A 27,927-nucleotide genomic window follows, 5' to 3' on the forward strand; every position below is an offset into this window, starting at 1 on the left:
CATGGCTGGGGAATGTCTGTTAAATGACATGGTGGGACATGGCTGGGGAATGTCTGTTTAATGACATGGTTGGACATGGCTGGGGAATGTCTGTTGAATGACATGGTTGGGGAATGTCTGTTTAATGACATGGCTGGGGAATGTCTGTTGAATGACATGGTGGGACATGGCTGGGGAATGTCTGTTTAATGACATGGTGGGACATGGCTGGGGAATGTCTCTTAAATGACATGGTTGGGGAATGTCTGTTGAATGACATGGTGGGGAATGTCTGTTTAATGACATGGGTGGACATGGCTGGGGAATGTCTGTTGAATGACATGGTTGGACATGGCTGGGGAATGTCTGTTGAATGACATGGTTGGGGAATGTCTGTTTAATGACATGGTGGGACATGGCTGTTGAATGACATGGTGGGACATGGCTGGGGAATGTCTGTTAAATGACATGGTGGGACATGGCTGGGGAATGTCTGTTTAATGACATGGTTGGACATGGCTGGGGAATGTCTGTTGAATGACATGGTTGGGGAATGTCTGTTTAATGACATGGCTGGGGAATGTCTGTTGAATGACATGGTGGGACATGGCTGGGGAATGTCTGTTTAATGACATGGTGGGACATGGCTGGGAAATGTATGTTAAATGACATGGTTGGGGAATGTCTGTTGAATGACATGGTGGGGAATGTCTGTTTAATGACATGGGTGGACATGGCTGGGGAATGTCTGTTGAATGACATGGTTGGACATGGCTGGGGAATGTTGAATGACATGGTTGGGGAATGTCTGTTTAATGACATGGCTGGGGAATGTCTGTTGAATGACATGGCATGGGGGAATGTCTGTTTAATGACATGCTGGGACATGGCTGGGGAATGTCTGTTTAATGACATGGTGGGACATGGCTGGGGAATGTCTGTTGAATGACATGGTTGGACATGGCTGGGGAATGTCTGTTGAATGACATGGTTGGACATGGCTGGGGAATGTCTGTTGACTGACATGGTTGGGGAATGTCTGTTTAATGACATGGCTGGGGAATGTCTGTTGAATGACATGGTTGGACATGGCTGGGGAATGTCCGTTTAATGACATGGCTGGGGAATGTCCGTTTAATGACATGGCTGGGGAATGTCTGTTTAATGACATGGCTGGGGAATGTCTGTTGAATGACATGGTGGGACATGGCTGGGGAATGTCTGTTTAATGACATGGTTGGACATGGCTGGGGAATGTCTGTTTAATGACATGGCTGGGGAATGTCTGTTTAATGACATGGTGGGACATGGCTGGGGAATGTCTGTTGAATGACATGGTGGGACATGGCTGGGGAATGTCTGTTTAATGACATGGTTGGACATGGCTGGGGAATGTCTGTTTAATGACATGGCTGGGGAATGTCTGTTGAATGACATGGTGGGACATGGCTGGGGAATGTCTGTTTAATCACATGGCTGGGGAATGTCTGTTGAATGACATGGTTGGATATGGCTGGGGAATGTCTGTTGAATGACATGGTGGGACATGGCTGGGGAATGTCTGTTTAATGACATGGTTGGACATGGCTGGGGAATGTCTGTTTAATGACATGGCTGGGGAATGTCTGTTGAATGACATGGTGGGACATGGCTGGGAATGTCTGTTTAATGACATGGTGGGACATGGCTGGGGAATGTCTGTTTAATGACATGGCTGGACATGGCTGGGGAATGTCTGTTGAATGACATGGTGGGACATGGCTGGGGAATGTCTGTTTAATGACATGGTGGGACATGGCTGGGGAATGTCTGTTTAATGACATGACTGGACATGGGTGGGGAATGTCTCTTTAATGACATGGCTGGGGAATGTTTGTTTAATGACATGGCTGGGTTAATGTCTGTTAAATGACATGGCTGGGGAATGTCTGTTAAATGACATGGCTGGACATGGCTGGGGAATGTCTGTTGAATGACATGGCTGGGGAATGCCTGTTGAATGACATGACTGGACATGGCTGGGGAATGTATGTTGAATGACATGGCTGGACATGGCTGGGGAATGTCTGTTGAATGACATGGCTAGGGAATGTCTGTTTAATGACATGGCTGGGGAATGTCTGTTGAATGACATGGTGGGACATGGCTGGGGAATGTCTGTTGAATGACATGGTTGGACATGGCTGGGGAATGTCTGTTTAATGACATGGCTGGGGAATGTCTGTTTAATGACATGGCTGGGGAATGTCTGTTTAATGACATGGCTGGGGAATGTCTGTTTAATGACATGGCTGGGGAATGTCTGTTTGATGACATGGTGGGACATGGCTGGGGAATGTCTGTTTAATGACATGACTGGACATGGGTGGGGAATGTCTGTTTAATGACATGGCTGGGGAATGTCTGTTGAATGACATGGTGGGACATGGCTGGGGAATGTCTGTTTAATGACATGGCTGGACATGGCTGGGGAATGTCTGTTGAATGACATGGCTGGACATGGCTGGGGAATGTCTGTTTAATGACATGGCTGGACATGGCTGGGGAATGTCTGTTTAATGACATGATGGGACATGGCTGGGGAATGTCTGTTTAATGACATGGCTGGGGAATGTCTGTTTAATGACATGGCTGGGGAATATCTGTTGAATGACATGGCTGGACATGGCTTGGGAATGTCTGTTTAATGACATGATGGGACATGGCTGGGGAATGTCTGTTTAATGACATGGCTGGACATGGCTGGGGAATGTCTGTTAAATGACATGGCTGGACATGGCTGGGGAATGTCTGTTTAATGACATGGCTGGACATGGCTGGGGAATGTCTGTTTAATGACATGGCTTGGGAATGTCTGTTGTTTTATAGCTCTCTTTCCTCTGTTACCGTGTTTTACAGGTCTAATGGGAGAATATGAGCCTAAAATCGAGGTGCATTTCCCCCTGTCTGTCCCGGCTGCCAGAGGAGTCACCTTGAGGCTTGAGTGTTTCGCCCTGGGGAAGTAAGTACAGAAGCATGCGAGCTGTATTATACCCCTGAACATGTTCATCCTTTATGGTGAAACTTAGGGCTACAATTCCTAGAATTACTACAGTCCCGATTCCTGGAAATGGGAAGGAATAAACAGGAAATGTAGGAATTCATCAACCAGGATTTCTGGAAAACTTGGGAATTTGGGACATGTACCAGAATTTTGCCACCCTGAACAAAAACCACCAGTAGATCCACTTGCACTGAACAAAAACCACCAGTAGATCCACTTGCACTGAACAAAAAATATGAACGAAACATGTAACGATCCCAGACATGTTCCATACGTGTAAAAAGCTTCCATCCCTGTTAGTGAGCATTCCTCCTTTGGCAAGATAATCCATCAACCTGACAGGTGTGGCGTATCAAGAAGCTGATTAAACTGCATGGTCATGAAACACTCTAAAATGTGCAGTTTTGTCACAAAACACAATGCCACATATGTCTAAACATTGGCATGCTGACTGCAGGAATGTCTCAGTGAATCTCATCTGCGTGCTCATCGTCCTCACCAGGGTCTTCACCTGACTGCAGTTTGTCGTTGTAACTGTGAAAGATGGATCCGGCCAAGGTTAGAGCTGTGAAAGATGGAGCCGGCCAAGTTTAGGGCTGTGAAAGATGGAGCCGGCCAAAGTTAGGGCTGTGAAAGATGGAGCCGGCCAAAGTTAGGGCTGTGAAAGATGGAGCCGGCCAAAGTTAGGGCTGTGAAAGATGGAGCCGGCCAAGGTTATGGCTGTGAAAGATGGAGCCGGCCAAAGTTAGGGCTGTAAAAGATGGAGCCGGCCAAAGTTAGGGCTGTGAAAGATGGAGCCGGCCAAAGTTAGGGCTGTGAAAGATGGAGCCGGCCAAGGTTAGAGCTGTGAAAGATGGAGCCGGCCAAGTTTAGGGCTGTGAAAGATGGAGCCGGCCAAAGTTAGGGCTGTGAAAGATGGAGCCGGCCAAGTTTAGGGCTGTGAAAGATGGAGCCGGCCAAGGTTATGGCTGTGAAAGATGGAGCCGGCCAAGTTTAGGGCTGTGAAAGATGGATCCGGCCAAGGTTAGAGCTGTGAAAGATGGAGCCGGCCAAGTTTAGGGCTGTGAAAGATGGAGCCGGCCAAGGTTAGAGCTGTGAAAGATGGAGCCGGCCAAGTTTAGGGCTGTGAAAGATGGAGCCGGCCAAAGTTAGGGCTGTGAAAGATGGAGCCGGCCAAGTTTAGGGCTGTGAAAGATGGAGCCGGCCAAAGTTATGGCTGTGAAAGATGGAGCCGGCCAAGGTTAGGGCTGTGAAAGATGGAGCCGGCCAAGTTTAGGGCTGTGAAAGATGGAGCCGGCCAAAGTTAGGGCTGTGAAAGATGGAGCCGGCCAAGGTTAGGGCTGTGAAAGATGGAGCCGGCCAAGTTTAGGGCTGTGAAAGATGGAGCCGGCCAAGGTTAGGGCTGTGAAAGATGGAGCCGGCCAAGGTTAGGGCTGTGAAAGATGGAGCCTGACAAGTTTAGGGCTGTGAAAGATGGAGCCTGCCAAGTTTAGGGCTGTGAAAGATGGAGCCGGCCAAGTTTAGGGCTGTGAAAGATGGAGCCGGCCAAGGTTAGGGCTGTGAAAGATGGAGTCGGCCAAGGTTAGGGCTGTGAAAGATGGAGCCGGCCAAGGTTAGGGCTGTGAAAGATGGAGCCTGCCAAGTTTAGGGCTGTGAAAGATGGAGCCGGCCAAGGTTACGGCTGTGAAAGATGGAGCCGGCCAAGTTTAGGGCTGTGAAAGATGGAGCCGGCCAAGGTTAGAGCTGTGAAAGATGGAGCCGGCCAAGGTTATGGCTGTGAAAGATGGAGCCGGCCAAGTTTAGGGCTGTGAAAGATGGAGCCGGCCAAGTTTAGGGCTGTGAAAGATGGAGCCGGCCAAGGTTACGGCTGTGAAAGATGGAGCCGGCCAAGTTTAGGGCTGTGAAAGATGGAGCCGGCCAAGGTTAGAGCTGTGAAAGATGGAGCCGGCCAAGTTTAGGGCTGTGAAAGATGGAGCCGGCCAAGGTTAGGGCTGTGAAAGATGGAGCCGGCCAAGGTTATGGCTGTGAAAGATGGAGCCGGCCAAGTTTAGGGCTGTGAAAGATGGAGCCTGCAAAGGTTACGGCTGTGAAAGATGGATCTGGCCAAGGTTAGGGCTGTGAAAGATGGAGCCTGCAAAGGTTACGGCTGTGAAAGATGGATCTGGCCAAGGTTAGGGCTGTGAAAGATGGAGCCTGCAAAGGTTAGGGCTGTGAAAGATGGATCTGGCCAAGGTTACAGCTGTGAAATATGGAAACAATTGTGTACGCTGCTAAAATGCGTGCCAGGCAGCCGCCGATGGCAGGTTTCAGACAGACGCAAACAGACAAATGGTCATGACAACATGTTGGTTGAAGATATTTTTCACCCTCTTGTTGACTTCTTAATGCAAAGCTTTAAGGGATGTTTTGCATAACAAGATACTTTTTAGTTTATAACCATAATCCTGTATCATCCCTACTTCATATTTTGGTTTAGAAGTATTATTTGCATTGAATAATGTATGATGGAGTTCTATCTAGAGACAGATTCTAATCTGACACTAACACTAAAGGAACCTGGTAATTATTTACATTGCTTTCAAGGGGCTGCAATCTGAGTCAGTCATTTATAGTTAATTATCCACTTTAGAATAAGTCGTTACCAAAACCTATAGACATTGCGCTGACTGCATGCTTACTCTTCCATCTCCTCCTCTGACCTCATCCTTACTCTCCCATCTCCTCTGACTACATCCTTACTCTCCCATCTCCTCTGACTACATCCTTACACTCCCATCTCCTCCTCTGACCTCATCCTTACTCTCCCATCTCCTCTGACTGCATCCTTACTCTCCCATCTCCTCTGACTACATCCTTACACTCCCATCTCCTCTGACTACATCCTTACACTCCCATCTCCTCTGACTACATCCTTACTCTCCCATCTCCTCCTCTGACCTCATCCTTACTCTCCCATCTCCTCTGACTACATCCTTACTCTCCCATCTCCTCTGACTACATCCTTACACTCCCATCTCCTCTGACTACATCCTTACTCTCCCATCTCCTCCTCTGACCTCATCCTTACTCTCCCATCTCCTCTGACTACACCCTTACTCTCCCATCTCCTCCTCTGACTGCATCCTTACTCTCCCATCTCCTCTGACTGCATCCTTACTCTCCCATCTCCTCCTCTGACTACATCCTTACTCTCCCATCTCCTCCTCTGACCTCATCCTTATTCTCCCATCTCCTCTGACTACATCCTTACTCTCCCATCTCCTCTGACTACATCCTTACTCTCTCATCTCCTCTGACTACTTCCTTACTCTCCCATCTCCTCTGACTACATCCTTACTCTCCCATCTCCTCTGACTACATCCTTACTCTCCCATCTCCTCTGACTACATCCTTACTCTCCCATCTCCTCCTCTGACTACATCCTTACTCTCCCATCTCCTCTGACTACATCCTTACTCTCCCATCTCCTCTGACTACATCCTTACTCTCCCATCTCCTCTGACTACATCCTTACTCTCCCATCTCCTCCTCTGACTACATCCTTACTCTCCCATCTCCTCTGACTACATCCTTACTCTCCCATCTCATCTGACTACATCCTTACTCTCCCATCTCCTCTGACTACATCCTTACTCTCCCATCGCCTCAGGCAGCCAAGCCTATACCACACCCCTAATCAGCCGCGATCCCAAACATTCCAAACCCCAATACGAAAACAACATATAAACCCATGTCACACCCTGGCCTACCCAAACATATAACAAAAACACAAAATACAATGACCAAGGCGTGACAGAACCCCCTCCCTAAGGTGCGGACTCCCGGACGCATCTCAAAACCATAGGGAGGGTCCGGGTGGGCGTCTGTCCATGGTGGCGGCTCCGGCTCGGGACGTGGACCCCACTCCATTAATGTCCTTGTTCCTCCCCTTCGCGTCCTGGGATAATCCACCCTCTCCGCCGACCATGGCCTAATAGTCCTCACCCAGATCCCCACATAACTGAGGAGCAGCTCGTGACTGAGGGGCATCTCGGGACTGAGGGGCAGCTCAGGACAGAGGGGCAGCTCGGGACTGAGGGGCAGCTCGGGACTGAGGGGCAGCTCGGGACAGAGGGGCAGCTCGGGACAGAGGCAGCTCGGGACTGAGGGGCAGCTCGGGACTGAGAGGCAGCCCGGAACTGAGGGGAAGCCCGGGACTGAGGGGAAGCCCGGGACTGAGGGGAAGCCCGGGACTGAGAGGAAGCCCAGTACTGAGAGGAAGCCCAGTACTGAGAGGAAGCTCAGGCAGGTAGTAGGCTCCGGTAAATCCTGGCTGGCTGGCGGAACTGGAAGATTCTGGTTGTCTGGCAGATCTGGAAGAGACTGGTTGTCTGGCAGATCTGGAAGAGACTGGTTGGCTGGCAGATCTGGAAGAGACTGGTTGGCTGGCAGATCTGGAAGAGACTGGTTGGCTGGCAGATCTGGAAGAGACTGGTTGTCTGGCAGATCTGGAAGAGACTGGTTGTCTGGCAGATCTGGAAGAGACTGGTTGTCTGGCAGATCTGGAAGAGACTGGTTGTCTGGCAGATCTGGAAGATCATGGCTGACTGGCAGATCTAGCTGCTCTATGCAGACTGACAGCTCTGGCTGCTTCTTACAGACTGATAGCTCTGGCTGCTTCATGCAGACAGACATCTCTGGCTGCTTCATGCAGACTGACAGCTCTGACTGCTCCATGCAGGCTGACAGCTCTCTGCAGACTGGCAGATCCTGGCTGACTGGCACTTCTGGCGGATCCTGGCAGACTGGCGGCGCTGGGTAGACTGGCGACGCTGGGCAGACTGGCGACTCTGGGCAGACTGGCGACGCTGGGCAGACTGGCGACGCTGGGCAGACTGGCGACGCTGGGCAGACTGGGAGTACTGGCGGCGCTGGGCAGACTGGGAGCACTGGCGGCGCTGGGCAGACTGGGAGCACTGGCGGCGCTGGGCAGACTGGCAGCACTGGCGGCGCTGGGCAGACTGGCAGCACTGGCGGCGCTGGGCAGACTGGCGGTGCTGGGCAGACGGGAGACTCCGGCAGCGCAGGAGAGGAGAAAGGCTCTGGCTGCGCAAAACAGGCGGGAGACTCCGACAGCGTAGGAGGGAAGGAAGGCTCTGGCTGTGTTGAACAGGCGAGGCGCACTGAAGGCCTGGTGCGTGGTGCTGGAACTGGTGGTACAGGATCGAGGACACGCACAGGAAACCTGGTGCGGGGAGCTGCTACCGGAGGACTGGTGTGTGGAGGTGGCTCTGGATAGACCGGACCATGCAGGCGCACTGGAGCTCTTGAGCACCGAGCCTGCCCAAGCTTACCTGGCTCGATGCCCACTCTAGCCCGGCCAATAGGAAGGGCTGGTATGTGCCGCACCTGGCTCTGCACCCGCACTGGAAACACCGTGCGCTCCATAGCGTAACACGGTGTCTGCCCGGTCTCTCTAACCCAACGGTGAGCACAGGGAGTTTGCGCAGGTCTCCTACCTGGCATAACCATACTCCCTTCTAGCCCCCCCCAATCATTTTTTTGGGCTGCTTTTCAGGCTTCCAACCGCGTCGCCGTGCTGCCTCCTCATACCAGCGCCTCTCCGCTTTAGCCGCTTCTATTTCTTCCTTGGGACGGCGATATTCTCCCGGCTGCGCCCAGGGTCCTTTACCGTCTAGTATCCTCTCCCAAGACCAGAAGTCCTTATATTGCTGCTCCTCACAATTAACAGGAAGAGTAGGCTCAGGTCTGACTCCTGACTCAGCCACTCTCTCTCTGCGTCGCCGTGTTCTCCTTTTCGACTCCATTCGTCTATAACTCTCTTCGCATTGCTGCAGGGAATCCCAGGCGGGCTCCTGCACTCTCTCTGGGTCGGCCGCCCACCTGTCGATTTCTTCCCACGTCGTATACTCCATGCCATTGCTGTCCATAAACGTTCTCCCTTCGCTGCTCCTGCTGTTGCTGCCTGTAACCACGCCACTCGGTCCGTGTGTGGTGGGTGATTCTGTAACGGCGTTCGTCTGTTGTGGAAAGAGAGTCGGACCGAAATGCAGCGTGGTGGTTACTCATGTTTCTTTAATGAAAGAAAACGGAACGATACATGAAATAACTGTGAATACTAAACAACAAACGGAACGTGAAACTTATTACAGCCTATCTGGTGAATACACAAAGACAGGAACAATCACCCACGAAATACAAAGCGAACTCAGGCTACCTAAATACGGTTCCCAATCAGAGACAACGAGAATCACCTGACTGATTGGGAATCGCCTCAGGCAGCCAAGCCTAAACCACACCCCTAATCAGCCGCGATCCCAAACATTCCAAACCCCAATACGAAAACAACATATAAACCCATGTCACACCCTGGCCTACCCAAACATATAACAAAAACACAAAATACAATGACCAAGGCGTGACAATCTCCTCCCATGACTGCGTGCTTACTCTCCCATCTCCTCCCATGACTGTGTGCTTACTCTCCCATCTCCTCCCATGACTGCGTGCTTACTCAAACATTATGATTCAACCACTAAGGGAGGTCAATGTCAGTGTGCTCAAGGGGACAACAAGAGATTGGATTATAGAATTGAAGCAGCTTGGAACAAGTCCTTATTTCTGATGTAATATCTCCTTACTCTCCCATCTCCTCTGACCTCATCCTTACTCTCCCATCTCCTCTGACTACATCCTTACTCTCCCATCTCCTCCTCTGACTACATCCTTACTCTCCCATCTCCTCTGACTGCATCCTTACTCTCCCATCTCCTCCTCTGATTACATCCTTACTCTCCCATCCCATCTGACTACATCCTTATTCTCCCATCTCATCTGACTACATCCTTATTCTCCCATCTCCTCTGACTACATCCTTATTCTACCATCTCATCTGACTACATCCTTATTCTCCCATCTCCTCCTCTGACTACATCCTTACTCTCCCATCTCCTCCTCTGACTACATCCTTACTCTCCCATCTCCTCCTCTGACTACATCCTTACTCTCCCATCTCCTCCTCTGACTGCATCCTTACTCTCCCATCTCCTCCTCTGACTACATCCTTACTCTCCCATCTCCTCTGACTACATCCTTACTCTCCCATCTCCTCCTCTGACTACATCCTTACTCTCCCATCTCCTCCTCTGACTACATCCTTACTCTCCCATCTCCTCTGACTACATCCTTACTCTCCCATCTCCTCCTCTGACTACATCCTTACTCTCCCATCTCCTCCTCTGACTACATCCTTACTCTCCCATCTCCTCTGACTACATCCTTACTCTCCCATCTCCTCTGACTGCATCCTTACTCTCCCATCTCCTCTGACTACATCCTTACTCTCCCATCTCCTCTGACTACATCCTTATTCTACCATCTCATCTGACTACATCCTTACTCTCCCATCTCATCTGACTACATCCTTATTCTCCCATCTCCTCTGACTACATCCTTACTCTCCCATCTACTCTGACTACATCCTTACTCTCCCATCTCCTCCTCTGACTACATCCTTACTCTCCCATCTCCTCCCGTGACTGCGTGCTTACTCTCCCATCTCCTCTGACTACATCCTTACTCTCCCAGCTCCTCCCGTGACTGCGTGCTTACTCTCCCATCTCCTCCCATGACTGCATGCTTACTCTCCCATCTCCTCCCATGACTGCGTGCTTACTCTCCCATCTCCTCCCCTGACTGCATGCTTACTCTCCCATCTCCTCCCATGACTGCGTGCTTACTCTCCCATCTCCTCCCGTGACTGCGTGCTTACTCTCCCATCTCCTCTGACTGCGTGCTTACTCTCCCATCTCCTCCCATGACTGCGTGCTTACTCTCCCATCTCCTCTGACTGCGTGCTTACTCTCCCATCTCCTCCCATGACTGCGTGCTTACTCTCCCATCTCCTCCCATGACTGCGTGCTTACTCAAACATTATGATTGTACCACTAAGGGAGGTCAATGTCAGTGTGCTCAAGGGGACAACATGAGATTGGATTATAGAATTGAAGCAGCTTGGAACAAGTCCTTATTTCTGATGTAATATCTCCAATATCAATACGTCTAGCTTCCAGCACTAGAACATTCTCTGAACATACCTTGGTGTATGGACATGTAGAGTAGACATGTATGTACCCCTTATGTCATGTCTGTACCCCTTATGTCATGTTTGTAAACATTATGTAATGCCTGCACCTCTTTTTAATGTATGTAACCCTTATGTCATGTCTGCACCTCTTTTTTAATGTATGTAACCCTTATGTCATGTCTGTACCCCCTTTTTAATGTATGTACCCCTTATGTCATGTTTGTAACCCTTATGTCATGTCTGGAAGCTAGACGTATTGATACTGGAGACATTACATCAAAAATAAGGACTTGTTCCAAGCTGTTTCAATTCTATAATCCAATCATGTTGTCCCCTTGAGCACACTGACATTGACCTCCCTTAGTGGTACAATCATAATGTTTGACAACCACTACACACTGTAAGGGTTACAGACATCACTTCACTCCATTAGAGCAGACAGTGAACAGACATCACTCCATTAGAGCAGACAGTAATCAGACATCACTACACTCCATTAGAGCAGACAGTGGACAGACATCACTCCATTAGAGCAGACAGTAATCAGACATCAGTTCACTCCATTAGAGCAGACAGTGGTCAGACATCACTACACTCCATTAGAGCAGACAGTAATCAGACATCACTACACTCCATTAGAGCAGACAGTGGTCAGACATCACTACACTCCATTAGAGCAGACAGTGGTCAGACATCACTACACTCCATTAGAGCAGACAGTAATCAGACATCACTACACTCCATTAGAGCAGACAGTGGTCAGACATCACTACACTCCATTAGAGCAGACAGTAATCAGACATCACTACACTCCATTAGAGCAGACAGTAATCAGACATCACTACACTCCATTAGAGCAGACAGTAATCAGACATCACTACACTCCATTAGAGCAGACAGTGGTCAGACATCACTACACTCCATTAGAGCAGACAGTAATCAGACATCACTACACTCTATTAGAGCAGACAGTGGTCAGACATCACTACACTCCATTAGAGCAGACAGTAATCAGACATCACTACACTCCATTAGAGCAGACAGTGGTCAGACATCACTTCACTCCATTAGAGCAGACAGTAATCAGACATCACTTCACTCCATTAGAGCAGACAGTGGTCAGACATCACTACACTCCATTAGAGCAGACAGTAATCAGACATCACTACACTCCATTAGAGCAGACAGTAATCAGACATCACTACACTCCATTAGAGCAGACAGTAATCAGACATCACTACACTCCATTAGAGCAGACAGTAATCAGACATCACTACACTCCATTAGAGCAGACAGTAATCAGACATCACTTCACTCCACATATAAAAATGTCCTTGTGAATTTTGAACAGATGAACATTCTACAAGTGATGTAACATCTGGGACGAGAGATGGATGATGGATGGTGGATGGGCCGAGTGATGGATGATGGATGGTGGATGGGCCGAGTGATGGATGATGTATGGGTCGAGTGATGGATGATGGATGGTGGATGGGCCGAGTGATGGATGATGGATGGTGGATGGGCCTAGTGATGGATGATGGATGGTGGATGAGCCGAGTGATGGATGATGGATGGTGGATGGGCCTAGTGATTGAGGATGGATGATGGATGGGCCGAGTGATGGATGATGGATGGGCCGAGTGATGGATGATGGATGGGCCGAGTGATGGATGATGGATGGGCCGAGTGATGGATGATGGATGATGAATGGGCCGAGTGATGGATGATGGATGGGCCGAGTGATGGATGATGGATGGGCCGAGTGATGGATGATGGATGATGGACGGGCCGAGTGATGGATGATGGATGGGCCGAGTGATGGATGGTGGATGATGGATGGGCCGAGTGATGGATGGTGGATGGGCCGAGTGATGGATGATAGATGATGGATGGGCCGAGTGATTGATGATGGATGATGAATGGGCCGAGTGATGGATGATGGAGGGGAGCACCGGCGGTTTCCCTGTCTGTCACAGTTCCATCTCTCTGAGAGCTGTCATACACAGCTTCATATAGTAATATAGTATAGTATGACGTTCTCCTGCTACATGTTCAACCCGTCTATCATGGAGAGAGCAGAGCAGTCACAAGGGCATAGAGGAGCATCAACAAACAGATGATGAACAGCCACACACACACACACTAATCAGAGAAATCATGATGATTAGTTGGGCTGGTAACCTGATCTGAATACATCATGTAGTCACAGACATGGTTCTCAGCTGCAGGTCGTTTGGGTAGAGAGAGACTCAGAGATACCCTGGACAATGACATCTCAGTTCACCCTGGACTATAACATCTGAGTTCACCCTGGACTATAACATCTCAGTTCACCCTGGACTAAACATATCATAGATACCCTGGACTATAACATCTCAGTTCACTCTGGACTATAACATCTCAGTTCACCCTGGACTATAACATCTCAGTTCCCCCTGGACTATAACATCTCAGTTCCCCCTGGACTATAACATCTCAGTTCCCCCTGGACTATAACATCTCAGTTCACCCTGGACTATAACATCTCAGTTCACCCTGGAATATAACATCGCAGTACACCCTGCACTATAACATCTCAGTTCACCCTTGACTATAACATCTCAGTTCACCCTGGACTATAACATCTCAGTTCACCCTGGACTATAACATCTCAGTTCACCCTGGACTAAACATATCATAGATACCCTGGACTATAACACCTCAGTTCACCCTGGACTATAACATCTCAGTTCACCCTGGACTATAACATCTCAGTTCACCCTGGACTATACATATCATAGATACCCTGGACTATAACATCTCAGTTCACCCTGGACTATAACATCTCAGTTCACCCTGGACTATAACATCTCAGTTCACCCTGGACTATACATATCAGAGATACCCTGGACTATAACATCTCAGTTCACCCTGGACTATAACATTGCAGTTCACCCTGGACTATGACATCTCAGTTCACCCCGGACTATGACATCTCAGTTCACCCTGGACTATAACATCTCAGTTCACCCTGGACTATAACATCTCAGTTCACCCTGGACTATAACATCTCAGTTCACCCTGAACTATAACATCTCAGTTCACCCTGGACTATAACATCTCAGTTCACCCTGGACTATAACATCTCAGTTCCCCCTGGACTATAACATCTCAGTTCACCCTGGACTATAACATCTCAGTTCACCCTGGACTATAACATCTCAGTTCACCCTGGACTATAACATCTCAGTTCACCCTGGACTATGACATCTCAGTTCACCTTGGACTATACATAGCATAGATACCCTGGACTATAACATCTCAGTTCACCCTGGACTATAACATCTCAGTTCACCCTGGACTATAACATCTCAGTTCACCCTGGACTATAACATTTCAGTTCACCCTGGACTATAACATCTCCGTTCACCCTGGACTATAACATCTCAGTTCCCCCTGGACTATAACATCTCAGTTCACCCTGGACTATAACATCTCAGTTCACCCTGGACTATAACATTTCAGTTCAAGAGATGAACCATGGAGGTTTCAAGTGTTTTTTTACAATAATACTTAGTGACAAGATGCATATGTAAAGGGGAAGAGAATATTGGGAAAGAAGAAATATTGATAATAAAGATCACATTAAAAGAACATATTGATTTAAGATCAATATTAGCCTGTTTGCTTTTCTTCTATTGGACAGCTTCTAACCCATTATCTATTTTCTTTGAAAGCAACACCATAGTATTCACACTGGGAAGTATGTACACCACAAGGTGTTAGTGTATGGATGCAAAACACACATGTATTATGTATCAGTTTATATTGTAAGGATGCGTGCAATTTAGCCTTACTATCCAGTATCCTACCTAACATGTATCCAATCTCCATTCTCTTATATAATCCTGTCAACTATCCTCTATCCAGTCTCCTATGTAATCATGTCAACTATCCACTCTCCAGTCTCCTATATAATCCTGTCAAATATCCACTCTCCAGTCTCCTATATAATCCTGTCAAATATCCACTCTCCAGTCTCCTATATAATCCTGTCAAATATCCACTCTCCAGTCCCCTATATAATCCTGTCAAATATCCACTCTCCAGTCCCTTATATAATCCTGTCAAATATCCACTCTCCAGTCCCCTATATAATCCTGTCAACTATCCACTCTCCAGTCCCCTATATAATCCTGTCAACTATCCACTCTCCAGTCCCCTATATAATCCTGTCAACTATCCACTCTCCAGTCTCCTATATAATCCTGTCAACTGTCCACTCTCCAGTCCCCTAAATAATCCTGTCAAATATCCACTCTCCAGTCCCCTATATAATCCTGTCAAATATCCACTCTCCAGTCCCCTATATAATCCTGTCAAATATCCACTCTCCAGTCCCCTATATAATCCTGTCAAATATCCACTCTCCAGTCCCCTATATAATCCTGTGAAATACCCACTCTCCAGTCTCCTATATAATCCTGTGAAATATCCACTCTCCAGTCCCCTATATAATCCTGTGAAATATCCACTCTCCAGTCTCCTATATAATCCTGTGAAATATCCACTCTCCAGTCTCCTATCCTGTCAAATATCCACTCTCCAGTCTCCTATATAATCCTGTCAACTATCCTCTATCCAGTCTCCTATATAATCCTGTCAACTGTCCACTCTCCAGTCTCCTATATAATCCTGTCAACTATCCTCTATCCAGTCTCCTATATAATCCTGTCAACTGTCCACTCTCCAGTCTCCTATATAATCCTGTCAACTATCCTCTATCCAGTCTCCTATATAATCCTGTCAACTGTCCACTCTCCAGTCTCCTATATAATCCTGTCACCTATCCTCTATCCAGTCTCCTATATATCCTGTCAACTATCCACTCTCCAGTCTCCTATATAATCCTGTCAACTATCCACTCTCCAGTCCCCTATATAATCCTGTCAACTATCCACTCTCCAGTCTCCTATATAATCCTGTCAAATATCCACTCTCCAGTCTCCTATATAATCCTGTCAAATATCCACTCTCCAGTCTCCTATATAATCCCGTCAACTATCCACTCTCCAGTCTCCTATATAATCCTGTCAACTATCCACTCTCCAGTCTCCTATATAATCCTGTCAAATATCCACTCTCCAGTCCCCTATATAATCCTGTCAACTATCCACTCTCCAGTCTCCTATATAATCCTGTCAACTATCCACTCTCCAGTCCCCTATATAATCCTGTCAACTATCCACTCTCCAGTCTCCTATATAATCCTGTCAACTATCCACTCTCCAGTCTCCTATATAATCCTGTCAAATATCCACTCTCCAGTCCCCTATATAATCCTGTCAACTATCCACTCTCCAGTCTCCTATATAATCCTGTCAACTATCCACTCTCCAGTCTCCTATATAATCCTGTCAACTATCCACTCTCCAGTCTCCTATATAATCCTGTCAACTATCCACTCTCCAGTTTCCTATATAATCCTGTCAACTATCCACTCTCCAGTGTCCTATATTTACATTTACATTTAAGTCATTTAGCAGACGCTCTTATCCAGAGCGACTTACAAATTGGTGCATTCACCTTATGACATCCAGTGGAGCAGCCACTTTACAATAGTGCATCTAAATCTTTTAAGGGGGGTGAGAAGGATTACTTTATCCTATCCTAGGTATTCCTTAAAGAGGTGGGGTTTCAGGTGTCTCCGGAAGGTGGTGATTGACTCCGCTGTCCTGGCGTCGTGAGGGAGTTTGTTCCATTGGGGGGCCAGAGCAGCGAACAGTTTTGACTGGGCTGAGCGGGAACTGTACTTCCTCAGTGGTAGGGAGGCGAGCAGGCCAGAGGTGGATGAACGCAGTGCCCTTGTTTGGGTGTACGGCCTGATCAGAGCCTGGAGGTACTGAGGTGCCGTTCCCCTCACAGCTCCGTAGGCAAGCACCATGGTCTTGTAGCGGATGCGAGCTTCAACTGGAAGCCAGTGGAGAGAGCGGAGGAGCGGGGTGACGTGAGAGAACTTGGGAAGGTTGAACACCAGACGGGCTGCGGCGTTCTGGATGAGTTGTAGGGGTTTAATGGCACAGGCAGGGAGCCCAGCCAACAGCGAGTTGCAGTAATCCAGACGGGAGATGACAAGTGCCTGGATTAGGACCTGCGCCGCTTCCTGTGTGAGGCAGGGTCGTACTCTGCGGATGTTGTAGAGCATGAACCTACAGGAACGGGCCACCGCCTTGATGTTAGTTGAGAACGACAGGGTGTTGTCCAGGATCACGCCAAGGTTCTTAGCGCTCTGGGAGGAGGACACAGTGGAGTTGTCAACCGTGATGGCGAGATCATGGAACGGGCAGTCCTTCCCCGGGAGGAAGAGCAGCTCCGTCTTGCCGAGGTTCAGCTTGAGGTGGTGATCCGTCATCCACACTGATATGTCTGCCAGACATGCAGAGATGCGATTCGCCACCTGGTCATCAGAAGGGGGAAAGGAGAAGATTAATTGTGTGTCGTCTGCATAGCAATGATAGGAGAGACCATGTGAGGTTATGACAGAGCCAAGTGACTTGGTGTATAGCGAGAATAGGAGAGGGCCTAGAACAGAGCCCTGGGGGACACCAGTGGTGAGAGCACGTGGTGAGGAGACGGATTCTCGCCATGCCACCTGGTAGGAGCGACCTGTCAGGTAGGACGCAATCCAGCGTGGGCCGCGCCGGAGATGCCCAACTCGGAGAGGGTGGAGAGGAGGATCTGATGGTTCACAGTATCGAAGGCAGCCGATAGGTCTAGAAGGATGAGAGCAGAGGAGAGAGAGTTAGCTTTAGCAGTGCGGAGCGCCTCCGTGATACAGAGAAGAGCAGTCTCAGTTGAATGACTAGTCTTGAAACCTGACTGATTTGGATCAAGAAGGTCATTCTGAGAGAGATAGCGGGAGAGCTGGCCAAGGACGGCACGTTCAAGGGTTTTGGAGAGAAAAGAAAGAAGGGATACTGGTCTGTAGTTGTTGACATCGGAGGGATCGAGTGTAGGTTTTTTCAGAAGGGGTGCAACTCTCACTCTCTTGAAGACGGAAGGGACATAGCCAGCGGTCAGGGATGAGTTGATGAGCGAGGTGAGGTAAGGGAGAAGGTCTCCGGAAATGGTCTGGAGAAGAGAGGAGGGGATAGGGTCAAGCGAGCAGGTTGTTGGGCGGCCGGCCGTCACAAGACGCGAGATTTCATCTGGAGAGAGAGGGGAGAAAGAGGTCAGAGCACAGGGTAGGGCAGTGTGAGCAGAACCAGCGGTGTCGTTTGACTTAGCAAACGAGGATCGGATGTCGTCGACCTTCTTTTCAAAATGGTTGACGAAGTCATCTGCAGAGAGGGAGGAGGGGGAGGGGAGGGGGATTCAGGAGGGAGGAGAAGGTGGCAAAGAGCTTCCTAGGGTTAGAGGCAGATGCTTGGAATTTAGAGTGGTAGAAAGTGGCTTTAGCAGCAGCGACAGAAGAGGAAAATGTAGAGAGGAGGGAGTGAAAGGATGCCAGGTCCGCAGGGAGGCGAGTTTTCCTCCATTTCCGCTCGGCTGCCCGGAGCCCTGTTCTGTGAGCTCGCAATGAGTCGTCGAGCCACGGAGCGGGAGGGGAGGACCGAGCCGGCCTGGAGGATAGGGGACATAGAGAGTCAAAGGATGCAGAAAGGGAGGAGAGGAGGGTTGAGGAGGCAGAATCAGGAGATAGGTTGGAGAAGGTTTGAGCAGAGGGAAGAGATGATAGGATGGAAGAGGAGAGAGTAGCGGGGGAGAGAGAGCGAAGGTTGGGACGGCGCGATACCATCCGAGTAGGGGCAGTGTGGGAAGTGTCAAATATCCACTCTCCAGTCTCCTATATAATCCTGTCAAATATCCACTCTCCAGTCTCCTATATAATCCTGTCAACGGTCCACTCTCCAGTCCCCTATATAATCCTGTCAAATATCCACTCTCCAGTCCCCTATATAATCCTGTCAACGGTCCACTCTCCAGTCCCCTATATAATCCTGTCAAATATCCACTCTCCAGTCTCCTATATAATCCTGTATACTGTCCACTCTACAGTCCCCTATATAATCCTGTCAAATATCCACTCTCCAGTCTCCTATATAATCCTGTACACTGTCCACTCTACAGTCCCCTATATAATCCTGTACACTATCCACTCTACAGTCCTTCTATCCACAATTTCTTTCAACTCGTATTTCCTATTCTGACTATTAATTGTACAGATGTATTAGGATTTTAACCCTCTCCTCTCCTGCTAGTCCTTTCACCTTAGATTTTAACCCTCTCCTCTCCTGCTAGTCCTTTCACCTTAGATTTTAACCCTCTCCTCTCCTGCTAGTCCTTTCACCTTAGATTTTAACCCTCTCCTTTCCTGCTAGTCCTTTCACCTAGGATATTAACCCTCTCCTGCTAGTCCTGTTACCTAGGATATTAACCCTCTCCTCTCCTGCTAGTCATTTCACCTTGAATTTTAACCCTCTCCTCTCCTGCTAGTCCCGTTACCTAGGATATTAACCCTCTCCTCTCCTGCTAGTCCAGTCCCGACAATCACATGGAGGAAGATGAACGGTAACATCCCTAAGAAGGCTCGTCTGAGGAAGTCCCAGGCTGTTCTGGAGATCCCTAATGTACAGCTGGAAGACTCTGGGACCTACGAGTGTAAAGCAGAGAACCCCAGGGGAGGAACAGCTTTCAAGGGGCACATCCAGGTCTACAGTAAGTTATGTGATGGTTGGACTGGAGTCACATTGTTCTGGTGTTAATATGGTATTGGTAAAGACTGCTGCACTTTTGTTTCATTGTTTTATTGGGCAGTTTGTTCTGGTTTGGACTTGACTGATACTACTAGGATTCTAGTGTGTTTGGCGGTTATGAAGACTGATTAGTGTTGTGCCCATTCTCTAAACCAGTCTGCTATTCATCTTCTGGTCCTGTCCCTGATACCTACTGTAGAATATCTATCAACCCAGTCCTGTGTTCTCCCTGATACCTACTGTAGAATATCTATCAACCCAGTCCTGTGTTCTCCCTGATACCTACTGTAGAATATCTGTCAACCCAGTCCTGACTGTTCCCTGATACCTACTGTAGAATATCTATCAACCCAGTCCTGTCTGCTCTTATCTGGAGGAGAATGTAACTGATTGAGATCAAGTGGGCATTATGTCATCAATGGAAAAAATACCCATAGTCTGCGACATGTTTTACAGTGATTAGGTTTGGGAGAGGAAGTCGAATGGATTATCATCCGTCATGTAGTCTTACTGAAAAGTGTCAACTTCCTGTTCTTCTCTCCCTGTTCAGTTTTTGTTGCTGTTTATGTTTACGTCATAAATAACTAATTGTTCAAAGATGATTTGTTTCATTGTATTACTATGCAGATGCACATACAGGTACATTTGTAGTTTTTCATATTATTTAGCCACTTGTATAATGGCTAGGTAATACTGCCAACCAAACACCCACCTAATTGAATAAAGACAAGACCAAACACCCACCTGATTGAATAAAGACAAGACCAAACCCCCACCTGATGGAATGAAGACAAGACCAAACACCCACCTGATTGAATGAAGACAAGACCAAACACCCACCTGATTGAATGAAGACAAGACCAAACACCCACCTGATTGAATGAAGACGAGACCAAACACCCACCTGATGGATTGAAGACAAGACCAAACACCCACCTGATTGAATGAAGACAAGACCAAACACCCACCTGATGGAATGAAGACAAGACCAAACACCCACCTGATGGAATGAAGACAAGACCAAACACCCACCTGATGGAATGAAGACAAGACCAAACACCCACCTGATTGAATGAAGACAAGACCAAACACCGACCTGATTGAATGAAGACAAGACCAAACACCCACCTGATGGAATAAAGACAAGACCAAACACCCACCTGATGGAATAAAGACAAGACCAAACACCCACCTGATGGAATGAAGACAAGACCAAACACCCACCTGATTGAAGACCAGACCAAACACCCACCTGATTGAAGACCAGACCAAACACCCACCTGATTGAATGAAGATGAGACCAAACACCCACCTAATTGAATAAAGACAAGACCAAACACCCACCTGATTGAATAAAGACAAGACCAAACCCCCACCTGATGGAATGAAGACAAGACCAAACACCCACCTGATTGAATGAAGACAAGACCAAACACCCACCTGATTGAATGAAGACAAGACCAAACACCCACCTGATGGAATGAAGACAAGACCAAACACCCACCTGATTGAATGAGACCAAACACCCACCTGATGGATTGAAGACAAGACCAAACACCCACCTGATTGAATGAAGACAAGACCAAACACCCACCTGATGGAATGAAGACAAGACCAAACACCCACCTGATGGAATGAAGACAAGACCAAACACCCACCTGATGGAATGAAGACAAGACCAAACACCCACCTGATGGAATGAAGACAAGACCAAACACCCACCTGATTGAATGACCTGATTGAATGAAGACAAGACCAAACACCCACCTGGTGGAATAAAGACAAGACCAAACACCCACCTGATGGAATAAAGACAAGACCAAACACCCACCTGATGGAATGAAGACAAGACCAAACACCCACCTGATTGAAGACCAGACCAAACACCCACCTGATTGAAGACCAGACCAAACACCCACCTGATTGAATGAAGATGAGACCAAACACCCACCTGATGGAATGAAGACAAGACCAAACACCCACCTGATGGAATGAAGACCAGACCAAACACCCACCTGATGGAATGAAGACCAGACCAAACACCCACCTGATGGAATGAAGACCAGACCAAACACCCACCTGATGGAATGAAGACCAGACCAAACACCCACCTGATTGAATGAAGACCAGACCAAACACCCACCTGATTGAATGAAGACAAGACCAAACACCCACCTGATGGAATGAAGACAAGACCAAACACCCACCTGATGGAGAGAAGACAAGACCAAACACCCACCTGATTGAATGAAGACAAGACCAAACACCCACCTGATTGAATAAAGACAAGACCAAACACCCACCTGATTGAATGAAGACAAGACCAAACACCCACCTGATGGAGAGAAGACAAGACCAAACACCCACCTGATTGAATGAAGATGAGACCAAACACCCACCTAATTGAATAAAGACAAGACCAAACACCCACCTGATTGAATAAAGACAAGACCAAACCCCCACCTGATGGAATGAAGACAAGACCAAACACCCACCTGATTGAATGAAGACAAGACCAAACACCCACCTGATTGAATGAAGACAAGACCAAACACCCACCTGATGGAATGAAGACAAGACCAAACACCCACCTGATTGAATGAAGACGAGACCAAACACCCACCTGATGGATTGAAGACAAGACCAAACACCCACCTGATTGAATGAAGACAAGACCAAACACCCACCTGATGGAATGAAGACAAGACCAAACACCCACCTGATGGAATGAAGACAAGACCAAACACCCACCTGATGGAATGAAGACAAGACCAAACACCCACCTGATGGAATGAAGACAAGACCAAACACCCACCTGATTGAATGAAGACAAGACCAAACACCGACCTGATTGAATGAAGACAAGACCAAACACCCACCTGGTGGAATAAAGACAAGACCAAACACCCACCTGATGGAATAAAGACAAGACCAAACACCCACCTGATGGAATGAAGACAAGACCAAACACCCACCTGATTGAAGACCAGACCAAACACCCACCTGATTGAAGACCAGACCAAACACCCACCTGATTGAATGAAGATGAGACCAAACACCCACCTGATGGAATGAAGACAAGACCAAACACCCACCTGATGGAATGAAGACCAGACCAAACACCCACCTGATGGAATGAAGACCAGACCAAACACCCACCTGATGGAATGAAGACCAGACCAAACACCCACCTGATGGAATGAAGACCAGACCAAACACCCACCTGATTGAATGAAGACCAGACCAAACACCCACCTGATTGAATGAAGACAAGACCAAACACCCACCTGATGGAATGAAGACAAGACCAAACACCCACCTGATGGAGAGAAGACAAGACCAAACACCCACCTGATTGAATGAAGACAAGACCAAACACCCACCTGATTGAATAAAGACAAGACCAAACACCCACCTGATTGAATGAAGACAAGACCAAACACCCACCTGATGGAGAGAAGACAAGACCAAACACCCACCTGATTGAATGAAGACAAGACCAAACACCCACCTGATTGAATGAAGACAAGACCAAACACCGACCTGATGGAATGAAGACTAGACCAAACACCGACCTGATGGAATGAAGACTAGACCAAACACCGACCTGATGGAATGAAGACAAGACCAAACACCCACCTGATGGAATGAAGACAAGACCAAACACCCACCTGATGGAATGAAGACTAGACCAAACACCCACCTGATGGAATGAAGACAAGACCAAACACCGACCTGATGGAATGAAGACAAGACCAAACACCCACCTGATGGAATGAAGACAAGACCAAACACCCACCTGATGGAATGAAGACAAGACCAAACACCCAACTGATGAATTGAAGACAAGACCAAACACCCACCTGATGGAATGAAGACAAGACCAAACACCCACCTGATGGAATGAAGACAAGACCAAACACCCACCTGTTTGAATAAAGACAAGACCAAACACCCACCTGATGGAATGAAGACAAGACCAAACACCCACCTGATTGAATGAAGACAAGACCAAACACCCACCTGATGGAATGAAGACAAGACCAAACACCTACCTGATGGAATGAAGACAAGACCAAACACCCACCTGTTTGAATAAAGACAAGACCAAACACCCACCTGATGGAATGAAGACAAGACCAAACACCCACCTGATGGAATGAAGACAAGACCAAACACCCACCTGATGGAATGAAGACAAGACCAAACACCCACCTGATTGAATGAAGACAAGACCAAACACCCACCTAATTGAATGAAGACAAGACCAAACACCCACCTGATGGAATGAAGACTAGACCAAACACCCACCTGATGGAATGAAGACAAGACCAAACACCCACCTGATGGAATGAAGACTAGACCAAACACCCACCTGATGGAATGAAGACTAGACCAAACACCCACCTGATGGAATGAAGACTAGACCAAACACCCACCTGATTGAATGAAGACAAACATCTTTCTGTGTCGGACTGGTATCATCCTGTTAAAGAGATTGAATTTAATGAATGTAAAGTCACTTGTTGTGTTGTTTGATTGGATGTTTATTCAGAGTGATATGGCTTTTTATCCGTGGTTTGACTGGATGTTTATTCAGGGTGATATGGCTTTTTATCCGTGGTTTGGCTGGATGTTTTTTCAGGGTGATGTGGCTTTTTATCTGTGGTTTGGAGTGGATGTTTTTTCAGGGTGATATGGCCTTTTATCCGTGGTTTGACTGGATGTTTTTTCAGGGTGATATGGCCTTTTATCTGTGGTTTGGAGTGGATGTTTTTTCAGGGTGATATGGCCTTTTATCCGTGGTTTGACTGGATGTTTTTTCAGGGTGATATGGCCTTTTATCTGTGGTTTGACTGGATGTTTTTTCAGGGTGATATGGCCTTTTATCCGTGGTTTGACTGGATGTTTTTTCAGGGTGATATGGCCTTTTATCCGTGGTTTGACTGGATGTTTTTTCAGGGTGATATGGCCTTTTATCTGTGGTTTGGAGTGGATGTTTTTTCAGGGTGATATGGCCTTTTATCTGTGGTTTGGAGTGGATGTTTTTTCAGGGTGATATGACCTTTTATCTGTGTTTTGATTGGATGATTATGGTCAGGAAGGTCTCTGCTCACAATAAAGGTTCACACAACATGCTGACCTGTGAAAATGACATGCAGCCTGCTACCAACGAGGCTCCCACTGAGAGTAGCCAGGGACTATAGGTGCACAGGAAGTGTCAGGGAGCGAGTGTGTGTGTGGGATGAGTAGCCAGGGACTATAGGTGCACAGGAAGTGTCAGAGAGCGAGAGTGTGTGTGTGTGTGTGTGTGTGTGTGTGTGTGTGTGTGTGTGTGTGTGTGTGTGTGTGTGTGTGTGTGTGTGTGTGTGTGTGTGTGTGTGTGGGATGAGTAGCCAGGGACTATAGGTGCACAGGAAGTGTCAGAGAGCGTGTGTGTGTGTGTGTGTGTGTGTGTGTGTGTGTGTGGGTTGAGTAGCCAGGGACTATAGGTGCACAGGAAGTGTCAGAGAGCGTGTGTGTGTGTGTGTGTGTGTGTGTGTGTGTGTGTGTGTGTGTGTGTGTGTGTGTGTGTGTGCGCGTGGGATGAGTAGCCAGGGAATATAGGTGCCCAGGAAGTGTCAGAGAGCGAGTGTGTGAGTGAGTGTGTGTGTGCATGGGATGAGTAGCCAGGGAATATAGGTGCCCAGGAAGTGTCAGAGAGCGAGTGTGTGTGTGTGTGCATGGGATGAGTAGCCAGGGAATATAGGTGCCCAGGAAGCATGTCGTCCCAAGGCTGTGGAAAGTGTGTGTGTGTGTGTGTGTGTGTGATAGATAGATAGATAACACAGGAGTGAATATCTAAGGGGGAGGTCTCTAACTAACAAACTGAAACACTGGAGGGAATAACATCATCCTCTATAATACTGTTGTGTTATCCAGCTCAAACACACCATACTCTATAAGGATGTTCATCTGTTCTCTCCTCCCCAGCCTTCCCCCAGTGGATCAGCATGATAAACGACAGCCAGTTGGACAGTGGAGATCAGCTGCACTGGGAGTGCAAGGCCACAGGGAAGCCTAGACCCACCTACCGCTGGCTCCGCAATGGAGAGCCGCTCACACCACAGGTACTCACACCACAGGTACTCACACCACAGGTACTCACACACCGGGAACCACACACACCACAGGTACTCACAACCAGGTACTCACACCACATCTACTCACACACCGGGAACCACACACACCACAGCTACTCACACCACAGGTACTCACACACAGGTACTCACACCACAGGTACTCAGACACAGGTACTCACACCACAGGTACTCACACCACAGGTACTCATACCACAGGTACTCACACTCAGGGAACCACACACACCACAGGTACTCACACCACAGGTACTCACACCACAGGTACTCACACCACAGCTACTCACACACCGGGAACCACACACACCACAGGTACTCACACCACAGGTAGTCACACACAGGTACTCACACCACAGGTACTCAGACACAGGTACTCACACCACAGGTACTCACACCCCAGCTACTCACACACCGGGAACCACACACACCACAGGTACTCACACCACAGGTACTCACACACAGGTACTCATACCACAGGTACTCACACTCAGGGAACCACACATACCACAGGTACTCACACCACAGGTACTCACACCACAGGTACTCACACACAGAGAAGAACACACAGGCAGGAAGTTACAAGATGCACAGCAATTATTTAGGCAATACCCAGTTCTAGAATACACAGCAGAGACATTGAAACAGTCAAATAATAAGGTATGTCATTCTGCCTCTTACCTGTGACTGTATTCATGATACAGCACTGCCTCTTATCTGTGACTCTATTCATGATACAGCACTGCCTCTTACCTGTATTCATGATACAGCACTGCCTCTTACCTGTATTCATGATACAGCACTGCCTCTTATCTGTGACTCTATTCATGATACAGCACTGCCTCTTACCTGTATTCATGATACAGCACTGCCTCTTACCTGTATTCATGATACAGCACTGCCTCTTACCTGTATTCATGATACAGCACTGCCTCTTACCTGTGACTCTATTCATGATACAGCACTGCCTCTTACCTGTATTCATGATACAGCACTGCCTCTTATCTGTGACTGTATTCATGATACAGCACTGCCTCTTACCTGTGACTCTATTCATGATACAGCACTGCCTCTTACCTGTGACTCTATTCATGATACAGCACTGCCTCTTACCTGTGACTCTATTCATGATACAGCACTGCCTCTTACCTGTGACTCTATTCATGATACAGCACTGCCTCTTACCTGTGACTTTATTCATGATACAGCACTGCCTCTTACCTGTGACTGTATTCATGATACAGCACTGCCTCTTACCTGTATTCATGATACAGCACTGCCTCTTACCTGTATTCATGATACAGCACTGCCTCTTACCTGTGACTCTATTCATGATACAGCACTGCCTCTTACCTGTGACTGTATTCATGATACAGCACTGCCTCTTACCTGTATTCATGATACAGCACTGCCTCTTACCTGTATTCATGATACAGCACTGCCTCTTACCTGTATTCATGATACAGCACTGCCTCTTACCTGTATTCATGATACAACACTGCCTCTTACCTGTGACTGTATGGATTTCCCTATGGGTGGAGATGGTGAATGGAGTATGTTGTGTTTCAGAGCAGGGTGGAGATGGTGAATGGAGAGCTCATTATCCAGAAGGTCCAACAGGCTGACTCTGGGATGTACCAGTGTGTCGCTGAGAACAAATACGGAGCCATCTACTGCAGCGCAGAACTCAAGATCTTAGGTATGCTGTTGTTTTCACCTGTTATTGTTGTTGTTGTTGTTTTCATTCCGACACTGTGTACATGTATTTAGTCCTTGATACTCATTCCAAATCACCCCCCCAAAAACCCCAATGTTCTCAACTGTAAATAACCACAGGGAAAACGCAATGTTCTCAAATGCAAATAGACTCAGGGGAAACCCAATGTTCTCAACTGTAAATAACCTCAGGGGAAACCCAATGTTCTCAACTGTAAATAACCTCAGGGG

At 47.8% G+C, this 27,927-nt stretch overlaps 1 protein-coding gene across 1 annotated transcript in view; it reads left to right on the forward strand.

Annotated features, from left to right (window-relative positions):
* The window catches only part of LOC115124438 (contactin-5-like), a 653,850-nt gene that overhangs the window by 442,227 nt on the left and 183,696 nt on the right, over positions 1–27,927 (forward strand). Inside the window, 4 exon segments of the mRNA XM_065024146.1 lie at positions 2,878–2,980; positions 19,627–19,808; positions 25,820–25,956; positions 27,550–27,679. Coding sequence (XP_064880218.1) covers positions 2,878–2,980; positions 19,627–19,808; positions 25,820–25,956; positions 27,550–27,679 — 552 coding nt within the window.

This window comes from Oncorhynchus nerka, linkage group LG11 (assembly GCF_034236695.1).
Source record: "Oncorhynchus nerka isolate Pitt River linkage group LG11, Oner_Uvic_2.0, whole genome shotgun sequence".
NCBI lineage: Eukaryota > Metazoa > Chordata > Actinopteri > Salmoniformes > Salmonidae > Oncorhynchus > Oncorhynchus nerka.